Below are 12,275 nucleotides of genomic sequence, written 5' to 3' on the forward strand. Positions count from 1 at the left end.
CTGTCTCTCTAATTTTGACTACTCTAGGAACCTCATATAAGTGGAATCAGACAGTATTTGTCCTTTCGTGTCTGGCTTATTTCACTTAGCATTATGTTTTCAAGGTTCATCCATGTCGTAGCAGGTGTCAGAATTTCCTTCCTCTTTAAAAAGGCATTTTCTTTCTTTTTAAAACTGAATAATATTCCATTGTGTGTATAGACGTTTTCTTTATCCATTCATCCATCAATGGACATTTGAGTTGCTTCTACCTTTTGGCTGTTGTGAATTACACTGCTATGAACATGAGTATACAAATATCCCTTCAAGTTCCAGCTTTCATTCTTTGGAGTACACACCCATCTCAAATTTTCAAACATAACCTACCCAGTCAGCCATATGTCACATCCTATGAGAGTGTATGTTTCAAACAACAGTGTCACAAAACAGGACCCACCATGACGCTGACATTTTCTTTTTTTTGTTAATATTTTTTAAATGCAGGTCAAACTACACAAATTCATTTTTGGTCAACCCATGTTCACGAAACACACTAGAGGTTACTGACCAACTAACGAGATAGTTTGTGCCACGGGAGTGAGGAACGAAAAGGAAACCACCTGTAGGGGCCCTGCAGTGTTTCTAACCCCGGCTTGGTCACCTGATGGAGATGATTTCTTCTGTCCTCCCAAGAGCCTGGAAAGGAAGTTCTTCTTTCCTATTTTACAGATGAGGAAATCACGGCTGAAAGAGTATAAGAAGCTTGTCCAAAGATTTGCCTCCATTGAGTCTGTCGCCTCTCCCATCTGCCACGGGCCATCTCTCTGGCCCACACTGCCTGACAGGCTAGTTTATAGGGCGCCTGGCAGGACTCGCCTCAGAGAACCCAAGGCATTCTATTAGGGCCAAGGAAAGCTTTAGCTCAAGGGAGTGACAACTCAGAAAATTTCAGGACCCATTCACAGGCTCAAGAAGTAGGTATTTGGGGTGTATGCCATGCAGGAAGGGTTAGTTTTCACCAACCCCTAACTAGACCACAGAAGCAACTGCTTCCTTCACTTAATGATTCAGGTGGACAGTATCTGAAAGTGAGTTTGGCACCTTTGCAAAGAGCTCTTTCAGTCCAAAGAGACATTCACTAATAAACTGGAGCTCCTCTGTATTCAGTGTGACTGTAGCAGATGGCAGTGTTTTTCTGAGTCACTCTGGCCAAGGGAGACTGTGGTAAATCAATAAATATTACCATATGTATTGATTGCAGTGTGTAATCAATAAATATTGCCTGACATTAACAGGCTGATTATGCTTCCTCCAAGTGTATTCTTTCATAAAGCTGCTTCACACTCTTGTGTTGAAGCCTGGCCCAGCATTTAGAACATAATACTTATTCAGTAAAAGATTATTAATATGAGTAAATGAATGAATGCAGGATAACACAGAGGATGGTTGGAATATATCCGCTGTGCATTTCGTGTATCTTCTTTCAGAAATACCGTTAGCTTGATCTGTGCTTTCTTTTCTATGGATTTTAATTAGATATAAATCTGCAAAATGCAGAGCTTGTATATTTACAAACTGAGTTCTCCCCCGTCCCTCCCACCCCCAGATCACAGATTCTCTTTGCACCCCTATGCCTCTAACGCTGGTCCCTTCTCAGGCAGCCTGGTACCAAAATGATACTCCCCACGCATTCAATGTCTATCTTGTGCCAGGCGCTCTGCCGGACACGTTTTCTTATTTCAGTCTCACAACAATCCAGTGAGGTGACATTACTACGCCTCATATTACAGAAGGGATCATGGAGGTCTCAGTGAGTGAGACCTCACAGTTGGCAGTGGCAGAGCTGAGATCCCAGCTGGGTCAGAGCCACTTGGAGGCGCTGCCTTAGGTCTGGTGCGGAGGGCGCACGAACTAGAAGAGACACTAAGGAAGAAATCCTGTTTCTGAGCAGAGGGCGGGCATCTCCCTTCAAGCCCTGAATATCTGCTCTCCTTCCATAGTGTCGAGAGAATTGCAGCCCACAGAGCCTGTGAGGAAGCTTGCGGAAGGAGACAGGAGGAAGGCTGGTTACAGGCGATGAGTCAGGGTGGTATTTCTCCCCGGTGATGGAGGTCTTGGAAGTAGCAGAGGCTGGAGTCGGGAATTGATCTGACAGTCCGAGTAGCTGGCAGCAGTCAAAGAGCAGCTCCCCAGCCCCGGCCCACCTGCTCACCTCAAAGGGCCTTCTGCTGTTGGCAGAGTGTATTTTGGTAAAGCAGTGCTCACATGATCCCCCCCAAAAGCATGTGAAATATTTAAGCCTCTGCCCTCAGGGTTCTGCCACAGAGAATTCCATGTCCACTCTGAGCTTCTTAAGTGACTGAAATATACAAAGGGGCAGAGGCTGTAGGAATAACGGGCAGATGACCAAACATTCACACACATGCACGCACTCACCCTTCTGTGTTAAGAAGGCCATTCCTGCTTTAAAAATGAGGGCTCCGTGGGATTTAAAGCATTTCTTCCGAATAGCACCAGTGTCGGTATATCACGATGAAGAGGTAGCAAATACTAACTCTAAGCCAGACTGTGTACTAAATGCTTTCTAAAAATAGGAGAGCTGTATAATATAACAGTAATGCAGGGACAGCCAGTGTAAACGGAACACAGGGTCACCCTGCAGATGAATCAATTCTTTGAATCCTCATAGCAACTGGGAAACGTCGACAGCATTAGAACCTCTCTTTTTATAGATAAAGAAACCGAGGCTCCAAGAGCTCACACAGGTGGTGTGGCCCAGCCAGGATATTCCCCTACAGGTGTCTGACTCGAAAGCCCCCTTTCTTCGATGCCGCCTTAAACTGCAGACACGTGCGCTGCACCGTCGTGTGGATCTAAGCAGTGCTGGGCTCAAAACACAGACAAATAAAGTTCCGAGTGGCCAGATGGCAGGAAACCCAGCGACTGGAGACTATTTCATTTGAAAGTCTGTTTAACACTAAAGCTAGAGGATTGAGTTAGATGAATTGGCTTGTAGGGATGGGGGAGAGAGTATTATTAATTTGCTTTTGGAGTTTTGGCAAGTAAGGAAAATAATAAGCAGGGTGAGACAAGAAAAACAAGCACTAGTTGGGAAGAACTGGTAATCGTATAGCCTCATTTCTTGAAACAGGATGATGTTACTTTCACTTAACCCCAGAAGCAGATTACTCTGAAAACAGAGGATTTTTTTAATGGTTAAATACGTAAAATAGCATTGTTTTTAATTTTGAAAAAAATAGATATTATCCATTTGACCACAAGAAAAAAAAATCTTTTTTCTCATGAGCCAATTGTAAAAGTGGAGACATTCTCTAATTTTGTGAGTTTTGTTTTCCTATTGACAGTTTTGACTAGGTCGTATGACTCTCGCTCCTTAAATTTACTGAGCATTTATTATGTGCTAGGCACTATTCTAAGCATTTTACTCATATTATTCTCACAGCTCTCTGGGATGGTTATCCCCATTTACTGATAAGGGAAATGATGCACTGAGAGGGTAAGTAACTGGCCCAGAGTCACACAGCTAGTGTGTGACAGAGCTGGGATTTGAACTCATTTTGCCTCCTGAGCCCATGCTTTTAACTACGCTTCTATACAGCCTGCATTTCAGCTATTAGACTTCAAATTACTTCCAAATACTGAATATTAATGTGTCTCTGAACAAGAGAACAGCATTTCTGAATTGTGTGATACCCCTGGGTATATTCAAGATGTTGAAAAATACACTTGAATTAATAATTAGCATAATTAAGATTTTAATCTTATCTTTAAATGTCTGTAGCATATCATTATTTTTATCTTCCCCTTAAAATGTCCAAGAGGTGATCATTTCATTACATTTTGAAGTACGTTTGAATTCTGTTGTTTTTTTAATAATACTGTTACCAATCATGCTACCACAGCCTCAGAGTAAGAATGGCAGAGAGTTCAGTGCCTTTGAAAGTACTAAATTGGAGACTCAAATTTTGAAGAAAAGTGAGCCATTAAAACTTGAATATTTGTACGGTTTTTGTGGCTTGGACTAAAATCGCATGTTTCCTGAGGGACCGATTTTGCAAGTTCTGGATTCGGGTGGTGCTGGGTTAGCCCTGAAACCCTGGCTGGACTTCTTCAGTATCAAGATGTGATATCCTCTGTGGAGCTTTTAGTAAAACTTGATTGATCAAAAATAAATTGAAGTAATGCCACAGAAAATGTTACACCTAGACCAAAAGCATTCAGGAGGACGGGAATGGAAAGGTCTCTTCTTCCAGTTGTTGTAAATAGATGTCTTTGTTGTTTCATGTCCCTCTGTTTAACCTCCAAAGTAGGACTGCCAGATTAAATACCAGACACCCAGTTCCATTTGAATTTCAGATGAACAAGGAATAGTTTTTGAGTGTAAGTATGTCTCATGCAGTATTTGGGACATACACTAAAAAAAACGTTTTTTACCCGAAATTTGAATTTCACTGGCGATCCTGTATTTTTTTAAAATTATTATTAATTAATTAATTTTTTAACTTTTGGCTGTGTTGGGTCTTTGTTGCTGCGCTCGGGCTTTCTCTAGTTGCAGCAAGAGGGGGCTACTCTTCGTCGTGGTGCGCGGGCTTCTCATTGCGGTGGCTTCTCTTGTTGCGGAGCACAGGCTCCAGGCACGCGGGCTTCAGTAGTTGGGGCATGTGGGCTCAGTAGCTGTGGCTTGCGGGCTCTAGAGTGCAGGCTCAGTAGTTGTGGCGCACGGGCTTAGTTGCTCTGTTGCATGTGGGATCTTCCCAGACCAAGGCTTGAACCTGTGTCCCCTGCACTGGCAGGCGGGTTCTTAACCACTGCGCCACCAGGGAGCCCCGGGATTCTGTATTTTTATTTGCTAACTCCAGCAACCCTGCCAAATCTCACATAGACTGTAGGTCCAAGTGGACTATCTTTTAAATCCATGATTTATCAAAGAATAGAAGAGAGACGGGGTGAAGAAGGGAGAGAAAAGAGAAGGGAGAGGAGATAAAGTAATAGGAGGAGAAAGAAAGTAAGAATGAATTCGGGCAATCCGCCAAGCAAAATAACTAACATTTTGCAAGAAAGAAATTCTAAAACAGGTCATAGGATGGAAAAAGTCTGTTTCACAGACTCTTTGGCCTGAACATTGGCCAAAAAAAAAAAAAAAAAAAAAAGGCATCTTATTAACATCTGAATACCAAAGCTCATCCAGGAATGGAAAGATTTGGAATTTGAAGGTTCTTAGCTTTCAGCTTGGTTAGAATACCCCAACTCTTTATTAATTGCAAGGAGGATTTTGTTTTTTCAGTGAGATGCTTCAGTAATTCGATATCAAAGAAAGCTAACTAATTTCCGTTTATGTTACTAAGATGTATTTGAAACTTCGCGGGTCGTATTTTGTTTGCTTGCCTTGTGCTGACATGCAAAAAACTATCAGATGCCTGATAGGAGGAGAATTTACCTCTGTTTAAAAATCACACAGTTCTGCTGTGAAGCATGAAGATGGATTTTTTTTTTAAGTGAAAAAATATTAACTGACAGCTCAAGACAGGTTTTTTTCTTTAATCTCTAACCAGACAAATTACTATAAGCAAGAACCCTCTTGCCTTAATCCTGGACACGTCACAGATGTGACAGTGTTCTGTAGGAGATGGCTTTTTAACTGTGGATGAGGGAAAATAACCTTTGGAATTTTTAGGATGTTATTACAAGAAAGTTTACTAGTTTTTGACTTACTAAGCCACAGCTGGAGCCAGCCTTCATCGGGGTAAGAATATTTTCATGCTGCTATTATATCGTTCGTATTTCAAGTGTAGGATTATTACATTGGGGGGAATATGGCCTTTGAGGCTTGTACTGTCTGTTGAGAATGCAAATGTGAATGTCCTATAAAAAGAGAGGGAAACTGCTTCCGTCTGTGCCGTAAACTTAAAGACTCCAACAGATGAGGTACTGGGGCTGCTGGAGCAGGAATTGGATCACACCACCATTTTGGATAAAAGAAAATGTTGTATTTCTCTGGGAGGCATTAAAAGAGCTGGGCTTGCAGCCTCCCTCAAAGCCAAACAATTATGTGTCAGGCTCTCATTTCTGTAGTTGTTGTTGTATTGCTGCTGCTTAAAAAAAAAAAGAAAAATCGACAGAAGAGGGCAAGGAATTTTCAGACCAAATTAATTATGAATCTGCTTGATCAGATTTTCTTTCAAATTAATGAAACATGAACCATCAATGCTCCTTCTACCACCTTGTGTCCTCCATTCTGCATCTTACTGTTTCTTTCATAAGGTACAGTGTGTCGTTATTTCAGAGAAAGAACAATGTTATTCTATATGCTTTCCCTTAAAGAGACTTCAAAAAATTTCAGTGTCTCTCCAAAGAGCAGAGATGACCTCCCCACCAGCCTGGCTGCCTGTGGAAATGCACTGAGAAGCCACAGGGAATCATATCAGTCCACCTGTGACAGCCAGGCTAGGAGCAGGTGCTGTTTCGATAGGAAAAATGTCCAAAGGAAATTGCCAGGTGATATCAACAACAGAGAACCCATCTGTATGGCGACTTCAGTATCCTTTCCAACCAGGTTGCTTTTTCAGTCCCATTTCTTCACTGTGTCTCTTAACCCGGGTGCACATCGGATCACCTGGGGAGCTTTTAAAAATATTAATAGCTGTGCCCTGCAGAGTCAACGTCTGCCCCCCGTGATTTTGATACACGTCTTTGGTTGAAAACATACTAGGAGGTCTCAAACCCAGCTAACCACCAGAATCACTGAGGAGGCTGTAAAATTCAGGTTCCTGGGCTCCCTCCGCCAGAAACTCTTATTCAGTGTGGCTGGGTTGAGGCCTAGGAGTCTGTATTTTTTTAAGTTTCCCAATTAGTGTTGCTGATTAGTCAGATTTAGAAACCCCCTTTGCCCCAACCGAATTACATAAATTTCATCGAGAAAAGCATTTTGGGTTAAAAAGAAAATTAGTCATGTGTACAGAGCCTTTGGAGCGGCATCCTACACTTTCATTCTTTTCACCTTAAATTTTTCCCTAGCTTCGTGCCTCCCTGCTTCTCTCCCATCACGGAGGAAGAAACGCCTGCTCCTTTTCCCCTCTGGTTCCCTGACCTCATCTCCTCCCTCCATCCTTCTCCAGGCCTGGCTTGTTCTTTCCTTAGGTACTCTTCCTCCTACAGCATACTCCTATTTTCCCAAACTAAACAAAATACCCACACCCGTCAACCATTGTATCTGCTGAGCTCTCGAGCTCGTTCTCTCTCTCCCAGTCCTTGAACCTCTCGTGGGCCAGGCTTTCTGGCCACCTGTCCACTGCATCTGGTTTCGGGCATCTGTACATGTGGGCCACCGTGATCTGTTTGTCATCGGGCCAAACCAGTGGCCCTTTCCCAGTTCTTAACTTCCTTGACGTCTTGGCAGCCTGTGACCTGTCAGTCATGCCCTCTTTGAACCATCTACTCTTTGTCTGCCATCTGACTGCACTCCCTTGGTTGTTTTGTTTTGTTTTTTACCAGGGTTCAATCTTTGGTCTGTTTTGTTTTCTCTGCATCCTCCTCATGGTGAGCTCATCCACTCCTGCAGCTTTCACTCTCGTCTCTGTCCAGGAGCCTACCAAATTGAGATCCCTAAGTGTGATGTCTTCCTTGAGCTCCTAACCAGTCTTTACAGCCAGCCACTGAGACCTTAGATCCTACATGTTCAGAATCTCACATTCCTCTCCACCCTCCCTCCCAGCTCTTTCTCTTATTCACCTACTTTTCTTAGTGCTGCCTCACAGACTCAAAACCATGGACTTTCTCTCCTTCCTTAGCTCCAGAGCCCAATCACTTGCTGTATCCTATCACGTTCTATTTTTGCAGCCTCTCCTACATAATTCTATTTCTTTACATCTCCATGGCCACACCTTTGTTCAGGCCTTCCCTGCTTCATTCCCAGCCCTCTATAGAAGCCTGATCTCCCTGCTACCCGTTTCTTCATTCCAACTATACGATTAATGTGTCTAGAGTACAGTTCTGATCATGCCAAAATGTGAGTGAGCCAGGTATTAGCACACTGACCTAGGAACATAATACATTCCGTGATACAGAACTGTATGCTTTAATCCACTAACTAGATGCTCCCAGGGCTAGAAAAGTAATAAAGGGCAAGAAACACGATTAGTTGCTTGTTGGTTTTAATTTCCAGAATTCAGAGATAGTATAGGAACCGAATTCTGAAAGTGGAGTGGCTGTCCATGGTGGGATCCACACCTTCTGAGACAAGTACTTCATTTTACCCAATTACAGCCACAGATACGATACTATATATTGATACTGACCATCTGCCTAGGGCTTTTAGACAGATGTTCAGACATCTGAGGTCTGAACTATAGTGGATGGTTATATTCTTATGTTTCTTTAAACTGCATTCATGGGCATAAGGGAGGGTATGTTATGTGGGGTACCTGCAAGCCCATTGCCTGTATAAATAGGGTGTTACTAGTACAAGAATGGCTTGAGACCTCAAGGTCATACCTGAAGTTCAGGAACCACAGGGCTTTATATTTTATACCCAGCCTTCTAAAACTCTATTCTGATCCCAGGTGAACTGTTGTAGTTTTCATAATGGAGAGGATAAAGGGACTTAAATGGAGGTAACTTTTCTGTACTTCAAAGTGGATACCATTAGGCTGTGATAAGTTATCTATGTGTATGGCATTACCTAAAGCAACCCCTAAGGAATCTATACAAAGCAACATACTCAAAAACACTATAAATAAATTAAAGCAGAGCTCTGAGAAAGGTACTAGTAAGCCATATGAAGGCCAAAAAAAAGAAGAAGAAGAAGCAGAAGGAAAAAAATAGTATACAATGGATAATATGGCAGACTTATACCCTAATATTATCAATAATTACATTCAACGTAAATGGTCTAAATACAGCAACTAAAAGATAGAAATTGGTAGAGTGGATTTTTTTTTAATGACCCAACTATTTACTGTCTACAAGAAACTCACTTCAAACATAATGACATGGGTAGGTTAAAAGTAAAAATGTCAGAAAATACATCATGCAAAAAGTAATAAAAAAATCAAGAGTGGCTATATTAATATTAAAAAGTAGATTTTACAGCAAATAAAATTACTAGGGACAAAGAGGGAAATTACCTAAAGATAAAAGGATCAACCCAGCAAGAAGATATACCAATCAGAAACGTGTGTGGAGAAACAACAGCACTTAAAAATAAATGAATCAAAAACTGATAGACCTGAAAAGATAAATAGACAAATCCACAATTATAGTTAGGGACTTCAAAACCCTACTTTCAGCAATTAATAGACTACTAGACAGGAAATCAGCAAGGATATAGACGAACTGAAAATACCATCAAACAGGATCTAATTGATATTAATAGAACACTTAACCCAACAACAGTAGAATACACATTCTTTTCAATCTCCCATGAAACATTCACCAAGATGAGCCTTATTGTGGGACATAAAACAAACCCTAACAAATTTAAAAGAATTGAAATCATATACAGTATGTTCTCTCACCATAACAGAATCAAACTAAAAATCAGTAATGGAAAGATAACAGGAAAATTTCCAAACACTTGGAAATTAAACAGCACACTTCTAAATAACCCATAGGTCAAAAAGGAAATTTATAATATACATAGAAAGAAATGACAACATAGCAAAAAAAAAAAGAGACAGCACAGCATATCAAAGTTTGTGGGATACAGCTAACAGCACCAAGATGGAAATTTACAGCACTAAATGCTCACATTATACTTGAGTAAAGATCTGAAATCAGTTAGCTAAATCCTACTTCAAGAAACTAGAAAAAAGAGAGCAAAATAAAGCCAAGGCAAACAGAAGAAAGGAAATAATACAGCTAAGAGCAGAAATCAGTGAAATCGAAAACATGAAAACAATAGAGAAATTAATAAACAAAAAGCTGATTCTTTGAAGAAATTAATAAAGTTCTAGCAAAGTTGAAGATAACAAGAGAGAAAACACAAATCAAGAGTGAATTGAGGGATAACACTATAGACCCTGCAGATGTCAAAAGGATAAGGTAATGCTATGAACAACTGTAAACACATAAAGTTGATGACTTATGTGAAATGGACCAATTCCTTTAAAACAACAAATTACCAAAACTCAGCCAAGTTGAAATACTTAACCTGAATAGCCCTGTAATTATTAAAGAAATTTACTTTGTAGTTTAAAAGTTCCTTCCCCCCCCCCAAAAAAAAATCTCTAGGCACTGTTGGTTTCACTGCAGAATTTTACCATATATTTAAAGAAGAATTAACATTAATTTTATACAATCTCTTCCAGAAAAAAAAGGAGGGAACACTTCCCAAATCATATGAGACCATTTTCCTGATGCCAAAACCAGACAAAGACAAAACAAAAAAGAAAATAACAGACCAATATCCCCCCATGAACTTAGACATTAAAAAAAAAGTTCAAGAAAGTTCAAGTTGAATCTTACAATGTATAAAAAGACCATGACCAAGTGGGATTTATTCCAGGTGTGCATGGCTGGTTCAGTATTTGAAAATCAACCATTGTAATCTACTATAGCAACAGGCTAAAGAAGAAAAGGCATATGATCATATCAATTGATGCAGAAAAGGCATTTGACAAAATTTAACACACATGTATTATAAAAACTCTCAGTACACTAGGAATAGAGGGGAACTTCCTCAACCTTGTAAAGAACATCTGCAAAACACAGCTAACAGCTAACATCATACTTAATAGTGGAAGAGTGGATGCTTTCCCTCTAAGATTGAAAGCAAGATAAGGATGTTCACTGTCACCACTGTGATTCAGTGTCGTACTGGAAGTTCTAGCCACTGCAATATGGCAAGAAAAAGAAATATAAGGCATACATATTGGAAAAGAAGAAATAAAACTGTCTCTAATTTAAGACAACATACTTGTCTATATAGAAAATCCCAAAGAATCTACCAAATAGAACTAAGAAACAAGTTCTGAAGTATTATAGGATAGAAGATCAACACACAAAAATCAGTTGGATTTCTATATGCTGACAAGTAGAAACCAAATTTAAAAATTCAATACCATTTACAGTTGCTTCAAAGAAAATGAAATACTGAGGTGTAAATCTAACAAAACATGTACAGGGGCTCTATGATGAAAATTATAAAATGCTGATGCCTAAATGCCTAAAATGTTCCCATGAGATAACTACAAATGTGTCTCTCTCAGCACCATGGGGAAGTCTGTCCTAGCAGAAGAGTGCTAACTCTGATCTATAGTGAGCCTTGGAAATTGCTGGGTAAATATGTAAAAGATTAAGTGCTTAAATGGATAAAAATTATTGGCAGCATGGATACTGATATAAAAGTTTTCCACTGTCTCAATATCAAAAGCCCAAGAATGCCAGATTCCCAAAGTGAGTCAGAGTGCTTGGATTGTTTTGCATGAATGCAGCTAGCCAGGATCAACACCCTTGGAGTAGAGCTTGAGGTAGAATTTCCAAATCCTACAAACATTATGGTGACAGCCACCCAGCATCCGAACGCTGGGCAGTCCAAGGCATGAGTCACAGGCAGATTCTTGGACAGTCAGCAATGAAGAGATGCCCAGCTTGGCCCCAGCACTCCATCGTTAGTGGTGTCAGAAGACACGTAGCCATGGTGTGGGGAAATGAGCTAAAAAAAAAAATAATAAGCTGCTAAAATAGTAGTCCAAAGGCAAGGAGGAGAGATGCCTGGCTAGAGATTGTTGTTGCTTAGATTAGATGAGTTTTCAAGCTGGAAAGAAGTTTAAAGATTGTCTGGTTCTTGGAACTTTGGATTAGGTACAGGAACAGCATAGCACTCTGCCATTGCCCAATCCTGCAGATGATACACACTTGGAATTCTATTTTGAACAGGCTGGGAATATACAGAGAAGTTTTAGAGAAAAAAAAAAAAAAAACCCAGATATAGAACATTATAGATGAGAGTTTGTGATACAGGCAGTAGATATATTAGCAGCATGCAAATTCAGTCAGGTATTTGTTTACTACTGTATTTATGTACATTAAAAAAATGTTTTTCAAAGCACTTTCGATTCTACTATATCACATTGTCTTCAACAACAACTTATAAAGAAGGCAGAATTGGGTTCTTTATTCCCATTATAAAGAAGCCACCAGAAAGTTTATGGCTAAATAGTTAACATCAGAACCAGGAGAAGTCAGATCCTCAGATCTTCTGGTCCTCAGCTCTGGACACCTGGCAGAGCTGTCAGACCCTGAAAACAGTTACTGGGACCTGGGTCCTTACTAGGACC

The 12,275-nt window shown here is 40.3% G+C and overlaps 1 protein-coding gene across 4 annotated transcripts in view; it reads left to right on the top strand.

Annotated features, from left to right (window-relative positions):
* Positions 1 to 12,275, top strand: part of AFF3 (ALF transcription elongation factor 3) — a 557,646-nt gene that overhangs the window by 391,908 nt on the left and 153,463 nt on the right. For 2 of the 4 annotated variants that reach the window (XM_082427229.1, XM_082427231.1), the window contains one exon: positions 3,443 to 3,496. The exons of the other annotated variants lie outside the window; for them this stretch is intronic. In XM_082427229.1, coding sequence (XP_082283355.1) covers positions 3,443 to 3,496 — 54 coding nt within the window. The remainder of the gene's footprint in view (positions 1 to 3,442; positions 3,497 to 12,275) is intronic. 4 annotated transcript variants of the gene reach the window in all.

Source organism: Balaenoptera physalus (assembly GCF_965194825.1).
Source record: "Balaenoptera physalus genome assembly, chromosome: 15".
Taxonomy (NCBI): domain Eukaryota; kingdom Metazoa; phylum Chordata; class Mammalia; order Artiodactyla; family Balaenopteridae; genus Balaenoptera; species Balaenoptera physalus.